Here is a 13,632-nt window from a genome sequence, read left to right as displayed (position 1 = left end):
AAGAGGGCAGTTTGAGCAGAGAGAGACCATTTCTCCAGGTTAGCCTCCACCCGGGCCTAGGAAAGCTGGAATGCTGCTGTTTCCCCACACCCTGAAAATTTCATCTTTCAGTGGAACAAGATTAGACTCCAGGCTCATGTACTTCTTGAGGAACAGAGGCTGCTTTTTTCAGTCATTTTGGCCACAGAGACATTATTTAACACCATTTAATAAAAAGAAGTAGTGTAGACAGGAAGGTAGTGCAAAAAATAGTGTTGCCATGAGGACTAGCACTTGATGCTGGGAAGCTGAAGCCAGAGGAGACCACGGGTTGGGGGATGAGCATTCTTTGAAGGCAGGTGGCCTGCAGGCCAGAGAACCAAGTGAGCTGCTCATCCCAGGCCCCTGGATATTGGGCTCTTTGGAACTGGTGAGTATAAGGGGACGAGATGTTGAAATCCAGCTGCTGCTCCCCAAAGTGTCTGTCCAACAGAATGACTGGGATTCAGGTAGCTGAACGCTCACGTGTGGAGGGCACCCAAAGGCTTGTCCTGCCCTCAGAGCTCCCCAGGTCTGCTTGTGGTGTGGCATCCCTAGGCAGTGTGCCTGGTGGGCCTTCCCAGCATCTGCCCTGGCCTGGCATCTTGGCTTCCTCCATGCACCACCTTCCTTCTGCCAGCCCAGGAGTGCCAGTGTCTGCTCATGCTCTCATCCAGGACCAAACCCACTGGTTTGGCTAAAAAACAAACTACTCAGCCACACCCTCTCCCCTGGTCAGTGGGATTCTCCCCGGTCGGTCTCCTGACACATGTCTCTGGGTCTTCATTTCCTCCTTCGGCTGATGCTCTTCAGTTCATCCAATTCTTTCTCCATTAAGTGGGATTCAGCAGTGGTCTCAGAGAGCTGGAAGTCAAGCAGCAGCAGTTACAAACAAGTTTCTGGACCATGTTTGGGGTCTGAAAGGCCACTCTGCACTGAGGAAGGGCTTCCTGGCATTCCTCTAACACTGCTGGCCTCTGTGATGGGAAGCCCTTGGCAACTGGGCAGATATAATCCCAATGACCCAGGACCCACAAGAAGAATATTCACAATCCACTTTTTTTGGGTGGTGGTGGGTACAGGGGATTGAACGCAGGGTACTCAACCACTGAGCCACATCCCCAACCCTAGTTTGTAATATTTTTTTTTAGGTGTTGATGGATCTTTATTCATTTATTCATATGTGGTGCTGAGAATTGAACCTAGTGCCTCACATATGCTAGGCAGGTGCTCTACCACTGAGCCAAACCCAGCCCCCTACTTTGTATTTGAAACAGGGTTGCATTGAATTGCTTAGCACCTCATTTTTGCTGAGGCTGGCTTTGAACGTGCCATCCTCCTGCCTCAGCCTCTCCAGCTGCTAGGATTATGGGCATGTGCCACCAAATCCAGTAGTCAGTGGGTTTTAATAGTCACAGGAAACCAATGCTAATGCAGTGTATGTCCCTCAGCAGGTCTGTTTTGGGTGCTGGTTAATGCCTACTTGGTATAGGATACCCTCCAAGCCGTGGGCAGACTGGTCTCTCTTCCTGGCATGCCCTCATCCCAACCTGCATTCCTACTATCACCCTTCAGCATTAAGCTCAAATATCCCTTCCTCTATGGAGCTCTCCTGACTTGACAGAATACTTCCTCTCATGTGCTGACAACATCAGACCACACAGACTATGTCACCCATACCACAAAGCGTAATTGTGTGTACTGTCTATCCCTGTTACAGACCTTGAAGGTAGGACTGTGTCTCATTTGTGTGTTTGGATGCAAGCAATGTACCTGGGCTCACAGGCACGGTGAGATATAGACTGGATGCAACGATGAGGGTGGGGCCTCCCTGAAGGGAAAACCTAGGCATCCCTTCCCCGTCACCTTCCTCACCATGTCCAGGAGGATGTCCACTTTCAGCCGCAAGAGATTGTTCTCTTCCTCCAACTGCTGGTTCCGCCTGCGGAGGCGCTGAGCCTCCCTCCGGTCCACACCCGCACTGATCCCTGTCTCTGGCAGAAGGACAGAACCCGCAGTTAAAAGGGAGGTTTCCTTCTACAATCTTGTTTGAAAAAAATGTCAGGAAACACAGCCCACCTGTTATCCAATGGCCATTTTCAAACTTCAGGCTTTGCCCCGTCAGGTTCATAGTGGGGGTTCCATAGTCGAGGCCCAGCTCCACCTCCCGGGTTGAACGATCCAACTGTGGGTGAGAGACCACACATGGGCTTCAAGAGGCCACAAAACAGCACCCTCGTCCCAGTTCTTCTTCCACTAATTCTAGACTAACAATCTGTTTCTATCCTCTAATCATTACCTGCCACCTTTAATAATTTTTTAAGGGCCCAAAAATCAAATGATGTATAACAAAAAATTTAACTATAAAAGAGAAATGTCCTGCTTTAAACATGGGACATTTCCCCCCAAAGCTACATATGCTGAAATTTGTAAATTAAATTATTTTACACTTAAGGAATATACTCTTTTTCTCCTGCAGGGCTGCAGGTTGACCTCAGGGTCTTGCACATATCAGGGAAGCACTCTACCACTGAGCTATGTCCGCAGCTACAGAAATGAATTCCACTGTAAATTTTTAATAAAATATTCTTTTCAAAATGTATTATAAATTATCATTTGCTTAATATGGAGCTATATACATCACAGAAAAAGCATAAAATTATAAAACCCAATTAATATTAGTAGCAGAAGCCATGTAAGCAGGCTGCTGCTTTTACCATGTGGCCAGAATGTGGGATGTCCCAGGTGCACTGCATCTTTGACAAAGAGGATTGGGAAGCTCATGGCTTGTAGGCATCAGGAACAGATCCCAGAATGCCTAGCTCTGGTCACAGCGGGGCTGTCCCCTAGTCTGATTTTAATTGGGGCAAGGAGGCAATGGATTCAAAGACCCAAAAGCTGGGTGAAGCCTCAGCCTTAACAGCCTTGCTGCCCTACCCTACTGACCTGGGAAGGACTGGCTACCCTGCACAATCAGTTCTGTAGGAAAAAGTCAGAGAAACTAGAATACATCATTCCTGGTGTGTTATATCAGCCATGGCAGACAGAATTTTGGTGGGGATGAACCCAGTACCTGGTCGTGGACACCAGAAGACTTCAGGAGAGATGACAATGACTGTATGCGTGGGATCTATGTGTATTTATGTGCTGAGGACAGAATAGAGACAGTTGGGAATGGAAGTAGATTTCCACATGTTCTGACTTCCTGTTATATAATTCTTTTTAAACTCAGCTTATACATTCAAATGGGTAGTATGTTACTTCAGAAAGGTATCATTTATTCCAATGACACTGTTATTGACATATTCACAGATATTTTAGAAAATCTCATTTTGACCATCACTAAGGAAATCATCATCCTTGAGATTAAATATGATGATTTCCTTGAGATTAAATTTGATTCTTAAACATGACTGATTCTAGCTGAGCCTTGGGAATAAAGTAGAAGCCAAATTGAATAGTATTGTTTGAAGCATGTCATAATGCGATTGTCTTCTCTAGAGTTGGTTCTATTTTTTTTTTTTTTTAACCAAGGGCACTTAACCACTGAGTCACATCCCCAGCCCTTTTTTTTGTTTTGTATTTTGTTTAGAGACAGGTTCTCACTGAGTTGCTTAGGGCCTTGCTAAGTTGCTGAGGCTGGCTTTGAACTTGCAATCCTCCTGCCTCAGTCTCCCAAGCTGCTGGGTCTACAGGCATGCACCACCATACCTGGCTCTTTTTAGGTTCCTGAATAAACTACGACAATAATTCCCAAATAGGAGTTCAAAAATGGTTTTGGCAATAGCAATAATATGAATCAAAAGGATGCTTTCCAATGATGATGCCTCCTCTGGAGGTCCATACTCTCCACTTGGGAGACCACACTGGGCACTCCAGTTACACTGCACACCAGGCTGACCCCAGTCCCCACACTCACGGAACGTAGGTTGGAGAGGGAAGCAGATTTCCGAGGAGGTGTCTTCTTTGGACTGAATATATTCCCAAAGAGAGGCATCTCTGGCCTGATAAAGGAAAGCCTACTCTCCCTTCTCCTAGGGTCAGAAAAAGTCAGATAGTTGGATCAGTGATCTTGCGCCACTGCTCTCATATCATAAAAACATATTTTCTCCTACAGCTACTAACAGCCTGGTAACAGTTCCCATGTGTTGAATGTTCTCTATGTGCCATGCAGTATGCTAAGATCTCTGCAAGAAATATTTAACTTACAACCTCCATTTGACAAGCTGCTTATCTGCCCCAATTGACAGCTGACGTTTAGAAAGCTAAGGTTTGAGTGGGAGTGAGTGGTGTAAGTGGCTCTACAGTTACATTAACCACAGGCAGGTCCATCACAAGTTGACATCACCAACTATTATGGCTTAGACGGGAGGTGTTCCCCAAAAGCTCATGGGTGAGACAATGCAAGAAGGTTCAGAGAAATGACTGGGTTGTGAGAACCTTGACTCAGTCAGTGCATTAATCACCTGATAGGATTAACTCTGTGGTGACTGAAAACGGGTGGGGTATGGCTGGAGGAGGTGGGGCACTGGCATCATGGCTTTGGTGTATATATCTGTATCTGGCAAGTGGAGTCCACGTTCTGTGCTTCCTGATATTTGTGTGAGCCGTGTTCCTCTGCCACACTCTTCTGCCATGATGTTCTGCTTCACCTTGAGCCCCAAGGAATGAAGCTACTATCTATGGATGGAGACCACTAAAACTGTTGGCCCCCAAATAAATTGTTATTCCTCTACAATTGTTATGGTCGGGTCCTTTACTCACCACAGTGAAAAAGCTGACTAAAATACCAACTTCACAGTTAAGAGCAAAGAATGCCATCTCTGCTGTTCAGGTCACTGTTAAGAACTGCTTTGGGAGTAAAAATATGCTCCATTTTGAAGAAACAAGGTTATACTTATATTTCACCCCCAGGATGATAAGAGAGCCACTTGGTCCACATGGCAAAAGGTCCATGTGCCCTATATAAGGTGAGGACGAAGGAAAGAGGAAAACATAACAGGCAGAGCTGACGTTGCCACCCACCATACATCCATCAGCTTTCAGAAGCCTTTGACCTACCTAGAACAATTCACACAGGCCCAGTGAAGTAGATTTACTGTCACCCAAGTTTGCGGGAGGAAGAGAGCAGAGGTAAATTTTTTATTTAAGTATAACATATAGATAGGTCTAAAATCATAGTGTAAAGTTTTATGAGTTTTTACTACACACACGTGACCATCTTGCAGATCAGGGTACACAGCTTTCAGCACCCAGGACACATCCATCAACTTCATATCCACAAATTGCTATAGAAAGTTTCCTTTTGCACCTGGCTTTTTTTTTGGGGGGGGGGGGTGTCTTTTTTCTTTTTTGTACCAAGGACTGAACCCAAGGGCGCTTAACCACCAGGACACATTCCCAGCCCTCTTTATATTTTATTTTGAAACATGGTCTCATTAGGTTGCTTACACCCTTACTAAGTTGCTGAGACTGGCTTCTAACCTGCAATCCTCCTGCCTCAGCCTCCTGAGCTGCCGAGACAGGGGTGTCCCACCATGCCCAGCAGCACCTGGCTTCTTACACTCAACATCATGTTTATGAGATTTATCCACGTTGTTGTATGTGTTAGTTTGTTCACTTGCATGGGTGTATATATTCTACTGCAAGAGCATATCAAAAGTTATTTGTCCATTTTATAGATGGTGGACATTTCCCATTATTTGGCTATCAAAAATAGTGCTGCTAAGAACACATTTGGGGAGCTGGGGTTGTGGCTCAGTGGTAGGGCACTTGCTTAGCGTGTGTGAGGCACTGGGGTTGATCCTCAGTACCACATAAAAATAAATAAAGGTATTGTGTCCATCTACAACTATGAAAAATATTTTTTTAAAAAAAGAACTCACTTGGACATGTACCTCCATACACCTATGAACACTTTTCTGTTTCTTTACTTCGGGGTAATATTGTTGAATATAAATATTGGGGATTGAACCCAGAGCCCTGTGCACTGAGCTACATCCACAGTCTTTTTTTTTTTTTTTTGGTGGTACTGGGGATTGAACCCAGGGCCTCATGAATCCTAGGCCAGCACTGTACCACTGAGCTATAACCCCAGCCTCACCCCTAATCCTTTTTAAATTCTATTTTGACACAGGGTCTCACTAAGTTTCCTAGGCTGGTCTTGAACTTGTGATCTTCTGCCTCAGCCTCCTGAGTAGATGGAATTACAGATGTATGCCATCACACCCTGCTATATCTGTAGGGTTTTGTTTGTGGGGGTTTTGTTGTTTTTCAGTGCTGGGGATCAAACTCAGGGTCTCATGCATGCTAGGCAAGTGCATGCATGACTGAGCAACAACCCTAGTCATATATCTTTGGTTTTAATAGGTACCGCCAAATAGTTTCCCAAAGTTACTGTACCAATCTATACTCCTAACTGCAGTGTTATGAGGGACCCTTATGAACATTTTCTGTCTTTCATTTTAACCATTTTGCTAAGTATGGAAGGATGCTGCATTGTTTAATTTGCTTTTCCACAATAATTAAGTTGAGTATCTTTTTTGGACATGTGGATACACTCTCTTGTGATATGCCTGTTAGAATCTTCTGCAATCTTTCTATTGGGTTGTCTGTCATCATCTTGTTGAGTTACAAAGGTGCTTTATATATGCTACATACTGGTCCTTTGTTATATATCCGTATAGTACTGAAAATATCTTTTCTCAATTTGTGACTTGCCTTTTTGCTTTCTTATTGATTTCTTTTGATTAAAAATGTTCTTAATTTTAATTATTATTCAATGATAATAAACTTTTTATTCAGTTTAAGAAATTTTTGTTATCCTAAGGTCAAGATAAACTTTATGTCTTGGGCTGGGATTGTGGCTCAGTGGCTGAACACTTGCCTCACATATGACGCACTGGGTTTGATCCTCAGCACCACAAAAAAAATAAGTAAACAAAGATATTGTGTCCATCCATAACTAAAAAATTTTTAAAAAAACTTTGTCTTGCTTTTTCTTTTTTGTTATTTTTTATGATAATTTTTAAACTTCTAAGATTTTATTCTTTTACTTTTTATATTTGGAATTATAGTTCATTAAATGGGAATTAATGGTCTATGCCCAGCTGGAGACATTTAAAGAAGGAAAAGCAAGCCAGGTTGTTCTTGCCAAACCCCTCAATTAAGCTAAGGGCACTACATCTGAGTACAAGAGAACCAGCTACAGGCCTAACTGTGCTCCTCAGTTGATTGGTAAACCACAACATGTTGCTTAATTTCTCAGGTTTTAACTAAGGCACCTCGCTCATTCTCAAAACCTTTAACCTATTAATCTGTCAACCATACAGTCATGCACAACATAACAATGTTTCAGTCAACAATGCACCACATATACAACATTGGTCCCATAATACAATGGAAATGAAAAAATCCCTACGACTTAATGACATCATGGCCAGTCGTATAACAGTACAGCACATACATTTACGTATGGCATATAATAATAAACAACTATGCTACTGGTTTGTGTATTTGCTATAATTTTATCATTAGAGTACAGTGCTTCTATTTATAAAATATAGTGTAAAACAGCATGCCATGTTATGCCAATAGTAGCCTCAGACATTTCATTTCCCTGTCTCTTGACTGCATCATTTTTCTCTTCTGCTTGATTTAATGCCCTGTTTTGTTCATTATGGCCCTAGGCGTAATAGGCTGTAATGGGTAAATATGCCATCTATATGCTAGGTATATAATACAATACCTAGCAAATAGCCTAGGTGTATGCTAAGCTATACCACACAGGTTCATGAAAGAACACTTTCTCATGTCTGCACAATAATGACCCCCCCCCCCCATGACACATTTCTCAGAATGTGTCTCTGTCATTAAGCAACCTGATGACTGTATTACAGATGAGGGAAAGGATGGGTCTTCCTTTTAAGTCAGCTCTAATAATCTATAAACAACTCTGGAAAGTTTCTGGGATTCTGGGCCAGTGGAGTAGCCCTGAGATATAAGCTGTCCCTTGGCCCAGGGCAGCCTTCCTTCCTTCTAGTGAAACTCCTTGGGGGAGAGGGCACAGTACAAAGGAAGTGAAGAGAGGGCGCTTAGCTTCTAACATCCCCCCCCTGCTGCTAACCCTCAGCGGGACCCCCGCATTCATCCCCCTTGGGCCTGGCTTCTTTATTTGTAATCAGGAATAATAACAGAATCTGGATCACACACTGTTAAGAGTGTATTATTTGTAAGACATTGTAGCATTTGGTCCTACAATGACCTTGGAATAGGATCAAGTGTGTTCCCATCTATAGATAATAATACTGTTAATCAAAATGCAAAGCTTAGTTTCCAACAGCTCATAAAATCTATTATCTTATTTTAATTCTAATAAGAAGGCAATGGAGAAATTTTCGGCTTTCATCGGCTTCTCAAAGGGAAACGTGTCCCCCAAAGACTTAAAGCCAGGTACTGGTCTCGAAGACACCCGGGCCGCCAGGGCTGTTGGACTCCAGTAACGGTTGTGAACAAACCTTCAGACGCACGATTTATCTGACCACCTCCAGGCCGAGTTACCGGGAGGAACCCGCGCCCCGGTCGGTTCCCCGTTTGGGAAACCCTGGGGCCCGGCGGAGACGCCCCAGCGCACCTCCTCCCGGCCCGACGCCCTCTCAGGGGCGGCCCGCGTATCCCGCCCGCCTCGGGCGAACCAGACCTCGCTGCCCGCGGGGCTCAGAGACGTACCCGATGCGTCCCCAAAGTCGGCGTTCAAACCAGAAGCCTCGCGCGGCGACCCCTCTCCGGCCCCTGTCACAAGCGGCCGCGGCTGGGGCTGGTCGCCCCACTCTCAGCCGCGCGCATGCGCATCTCTGCCCGGGACTCTACCACAGCGGAAAGAGGGGGCAACGGCGCGGGGGAGACCCGACGCGTGCCTACGCGAGGCACCGGAAACTTTTGGTGGTCTCCCTTTGGATAATCAAGTGGATGATAGAAAGGAAATGTCTTACGGAGCCGTAAGGAGCCTGTGTCATACGACAAGGAGGAACAGCACTCACTCTCCCCACAAACACATTGGTCTGGTCGTCCGCGGGTGTCGCCTTGGTAACGGCGTCTCGCCGACTCCCGGGAGGCTCCCGGCTGTTCCATTGTTGTGGAAAAGGTGAAAGTAAGGGCCGCGCCCGGTGTTGCCTGGAGAACGCCGAGACTCACAGTAGCAAAATGGGCCTCTCCCCGACTCCCTTCCACCCACTGCTCCCCACGGCCACAAAGCAAAGGGCGCCCCTTCTTGGTGGATGTAGGGCCGCGGTGCTGGTGCCAGGCACAACTTTGCTGGGTCCCTTGAGGGACCCGCGGGGAAACCCGCCCCAAGTTCCTTGGATTCCGCGGAAACTTTTAGGTAAGACAATGGACAGGTGCACGATGACCCCACTGCGGCAGCCTCTCCCTGCTCCCTGACTCCTGGGCGGCCTCGGGTAAAGGGCACTGAGGCCCAGGGACCGCTGCGGAGTCGCCCAGTGAGCAAGGGGCAGAGAATTCGACAACTCCTCATCTCCAGGAGTCCTAACAGCATTTATTTATTGGCGCCATTTGGTAAATGAAAAAACTCGGGTCATTCAAGGAATATTTACTGGCTGCTTAGTGGATGTACCAGGTCATCCATGCAACTAGGGACAGGATCCAGAGGTGCAGTTCTCCTCCAATTATGCCACGCTGCATTACAGAGCGGAGAGTTCTATGCCCTGGCACCAAAATCTGCACTGTTCAGACCAGAACTGTTCATTAAAAACATAGCAGGCCACATATGTAATTTTAAAATTTTAGTAATTACATTTTATAAAGTCAAAACAAGACCCCCCCAAAAAAACAAGTAAAATTAATGTGAATATTTCAACCCCTTATGTCCATGATATTCTCACTGCAAATATAATCAATATTTTAAACTTTACACTGCTTTATTTTTGTTTTCTTTTTGGTCCAGGGATGGAACCCTGGGTCACTCAACCACTGAGCCACACTCCCTGCCCTTTTTTGTATTTTATTTAGAGACATGGTCTCACTGAGTTGCTTAGGGCCTCGCTTTTGCTGAGGCTGGCTTTGAACTCGCAATCCTCTTGTCTCAGCCTTTCAAGCCACTGGAGTTACAGGTGTTTGCCACTGTACCCAGCTAGTTTTTTAATTTAAATTAATTAAAATTAAAATTTAACTAGGCATGATGGTGCATGCTGTAATTTTAATGGTTTGGAAGGCTGAGGCAGGAGGATGGCAAGTTGCAGGCCAGCCTTGGAAATTTTGTGAGACTCTGTCTCAAAAATAAATAAATAAATAAATAAATGGGCTGGGGATATAACTCAGTGGTACCAAAAAAATTAGTTAATTAAATTAAAAAATTTTTTTTGAACATTTTTTTTTAATATTTATTTATTTTTTAGTTTTCGGCGGACACAACATCTTTGTTTGTATGTGGTGCTGAGGATCGAACCCAGGCCGCACGCATGCCAGGCAAGCGTGCTACCACTTGAGCCACATCCCCAGCCCAATTAAATTAAAATTTAACTTTTTAGTCACACCAACCAAATTAAGGGCTCAATTGTCACATGTGACTAGAGGCTACTGTATGAGTAGCCTTTCCAAACTTGTGCCCTATGTTTGGATGACAATTTCCTCTCCCTGTTATCTAATTAACTCCAGTTCTTCTTTTGACAACTTGACTTCCTTGATTAGGTCAAAACACTATTTAAGTCCTCTAGCACTGTGCAGTGCCCTTCTAAGCAATAGTGACAGTAGTAATTCATTTTAATTCATAATTATTTTTCATAAATTATAATTAATTATGTAATCATTTGATTTTTACAAGTCTTCCCCAGTAGATATAACCCCCATTAGGATAGGGTTCAAGTCTGGTTTAGTTTCACCATTCTTTCCCCAGTAGGAGCACTCTGCTGGCTTTTGGCAGAATTGAGTAATTGAATGACTAAAAGTTAAAGTGAACAGGTTCAAGGTCAGCATTGTTTTTACATGCTAGAACATGTTAACTTTAAGTGGGATATTCACGCCTCAGTGGCCAGGATGTACTGCTGCCTGGGGATAGAGTCCCTGACAGTGCTGGCCCTAGGACAGCTACTTAATGAATCTAGATTTGTTCCTCCTTTTCCTCCCCAAGTAGCAGGAAGCAAAAAAAGCTGGGAAGAGAGTGTGTATCTTAAACATTTCTCTAAGCAGCATGCTCTTCATTCCTCCCATTAGGCATGAGTGATAAGGTTAAGCTAAAGCAAGAGGCCTATGTATGTGTGTATTGTGTATGTGTGTATTGTATATGTGTGTATTGTGTATGTGTGTATTGTATATGTATGTATTGTGTATATGTGTATTGTGTATGTGTGTATTGTATATGTGTGTATTGTATATGTGTGTATTGTGTATGTATGTATTGTGTATGTATGTATTGTGTATGTGTGTGTATGTGTGTATTGTGTATATATGTATTGTGTATGTGTATTGTGTATGTGTGTATTGTGTATGTATGTATTGTGTATGTGTGTGTGTATTGTCTGGAGATAGAATCCAGAACCTTAAAAAGGCTAGGCAAGCACTATACCACTGAGCCACATCCCCAGCCCCAAAGCAGAAGGCTTTTTGACAGTGTCACCTAAGTCTGGCTTCTCTGAGAAGATGTTGCCGTTTTCCAGTCCTGCTGGGGAATGGGTGGGAGGCAACTGAGAAACCCTACAATGTGGGTATCTCCTCTCACCCCTCTCCTCTTGGCCTGTATGGCTAAAGGCTGGAACCAGGAGGGAGCAACTATATTGTCCAGGGCCTGAGCTGGCCTTTCCAGCAGTCCTAGTGACTTGGGGCAGCCAAGACAGGTAGCCTTTTTGCACCAGAAAGAAGTGTGGGCATGAGTCTAAAAGAAATTAAACACTGCATGAACTGAATCCCTAAGGCATAATTGGCCTGACGGAGAAAGATGTAGAAGCAAATCATTCCCGTCCAACGTTCTAAATGCTGTCATAAAGGATGAATGTAGAAACCTGAGGGTCTCAAAGGAGATATGGTACTAGTGGCCTGGAATAACAAAGATGTGTCACCTGGGATGAGTCCAGTATGGAACAGCATATGCAGAAGCAGAGAGGCACAGAGGGTGCAGCATGCATGGCCAGGGACCAGAAAGGTGGCCAGTGGGCTGGGCGTATGGGATGCATCACAGCTAGGGAGAAGCAGATGGCCTGAACCAGGAGAGAGGGAAGGAGAGTGTGGAAGGGCATCCAGGTTTATTTTCCCAACATACTTGACCTTTTCTCCCTAGTTCCATCTGTATGTTCTGCTTGAGGACAGGGTCTAAGTCTTGGGCTTCATTATAACCAGGTCTGTAATACTAGGCTGTGGATATGGAGGGCCCACAAATGGTGGTGATGGCCCCTTGGCCAAGAAACAAGGACTCAGGAGAGCAGGCAGCCTGGAAGAGTAGTGAGGAGACTAGTTTTCTGAGAGGGAGCAGAAAGCCCCAGGTAGATGGAGAGTCTGGTGCTGAGGAAATGGACCCAGTATCCTAGAATCACAGCATCTGAGATCTGGAAAGGGTGTTAGAGCCACTTAATCCAAATCTCCTCCTTTTTCAGTTGAGTCTCAGAGAGGCAAAGAGATTCAATTTCATTTCTAGTTTGGAAACCAACTTGCCTGGTGATCTGGAGCGCTAAACTTTTTAGTGTTCTAGGCTTTTTATTTTAAGTGGAGAGAAGCACGGGCCTCAGCAGGTTGAAAGAACAATTGGGTGTGCCTGGAGGTCCTCAGTGAAGAGGGGCTTCATGGACAAGCCTCCTCCTCCCCCCACCCCGTACACTTGTGTGGCGAGCCTGGCCAGCCGCCCTGCTGAGCAGGTGAGTGGGTCCGTCTCCTCCTCCTGTGTTTTCTAAGATGGTTTTATGCTATTTGCGATTTGTGATTTCCAGGAGGATGACTGAACCAACAGCAAGATTGGAGTGGGAAATGACAAGCTTTTAAACGTGAAAACTCTTTGATAGCCAATTTACAAGAAATTGGACAATGGATTGTTCCAAGAAGATGGAGGTCATCAATGTCATTGCCTTACCCATGATACCAGTGGATGAGAAGCTGGTGGTTTCACTCAGTGCACAGAGTGCAAGGGCGAGGGCTGGGAGGAAGGACATTCAGGAGCACCGCCCCTGTATCCTCTGGTGGATCACCAGCAATCAGACCAGATGCACCTGAGTGCCACCACTGAGGAACAGTGTTACAGTCTTGGCATTCATCACTCGCTAGTCCACTCTAGTCACATCCATTAGGTCATTAATTCTTTTTCTTTTTCTTTTCTTTTTTTGGGGGGCGGGGTACTGGGGATTGAACCCAGGGGTGCTTTACCATTGAGCCTCATCCCCAGCCCCTTTAGTTTTTATTTAGAGAAAGGGTCTCGCTAAATTGCTTAGGGCCTCACTAAGATGCTGAGGGTGGCTTTAAATTTGCAATCCTCCTGCCTCAGCCTCCCAAGCTGCTGGGATTATAGGGGTGGGGCACCGCACCCAGCAATTCATTAATTCTTAAGCCCTACCTAGCCTCTAAAAGAAGGTGAGACTGTGAAGGATTGTTTGACCTGTGAGGTTGTTGTTGTTTTATGGT

The 13,632-nt window shown here is 45.0% G+C and overlaps 2 protein-coding genes across 5 annotated transcripts in view; one reads left to right on the top strand and one right to left on the bottom strand.

The window, feature by feature from the left end:
* Positions 1-190: 190 nt before the first annotated feature.
* Positions 191-8,881, bottom strand: Cby1 (chibby 1, beta catenin antagonist). The gene is made up of 5 exons (XM_046429722.2): positions 8,746-8,881; positions 3,938-4,052; positions 2,098-2,203; positions 1,894-2,012; positions 191-882 (listed from the first exon to the last, which is right to left on the bottom strand). Exons 2-5 carry the CDS (start codon positions 4,013-4,015, stop codon positions 802-804), a joined length of 384 nt encoding a protein of 127 aa, XP_046285678.1. The 5' UTR covers positions 4,016-4,052; positions 8,746-8,881; the 3' UTR covers positions 191-801.
* Positions 8,882-9,165: 284 nt separating this feature from the next.
* The window catches only part of Fam227a (family with sequence similarity 227 member A), a 54,075-nt gene continuing 49,608 nt past the window's right edge, over positions 9,166-13,632 (top strand). For 2 of the 4 annotated variants that reach the window (XM_046429697.2, XM_046429699.2), the window contains exons 1-2: positions 9,166-9,397; positions 12,948-13,183. In XM_046429697.2, coding sequence (XP_046285653.1) covers positions 13,042-13,183 — 142 coding nt within the window. In that variant the 5' untranslated portion in view covers positions 9,166-9,397; positions 12,948-13,041. Of the gene's footprint in view, positions 9,398-12,947; positions 13,302-13,632 lie in introns of those variants that run through there. The other 2 variants (XM_058574335.1, XM_058574336.1) reach the window with 2 other exon arrangements.

Source organism: Marmota monax, unplaced genomic scaffold (assembly GCF_021218885.2).
Source record: "Marmota monax isolate L192 unplaced genomic scaffold, Marmota_monax_Labrador192_F-V1.1 WCK01_AAM20220418_F8-fsc00051, whole genome shotgun sequence".
NCBI classification, from domain to species: Eukaryota; Metazoa; Chordata; class Mammalia; order Rodentia; family Sciuridae; genus Marmota; species Marmota monax.
The sequence above is the reverse complement of the archived record's forward strand: the minus strand, read 5'-3'. Positions and strand labels throughout refer to the sequence as shown.

Coding starts and splice junctions, on each gene's coding strand:
- Cby1 (XM_046429722.2), bottom strand. CDS start 4,015: ATGCCTCTCTTTGGGAATATATTCAGTCCAAAGAAGACACCTCCTCGG. Junction 2,204..3,937: donor CCCTCTCCAACCTACGTTCC/GTGAGTGTGGGG, acceptor TCTCACCCACAG/TTGGATCGTTCAACCCGGGA. Junction 2,013..2,097: donor AAATGGCCATTGGATAACAG/GTGGGCTGTGTT, acceptor TCCTTCTGCCAG/AGACAGGGATCAGTGCGGGT.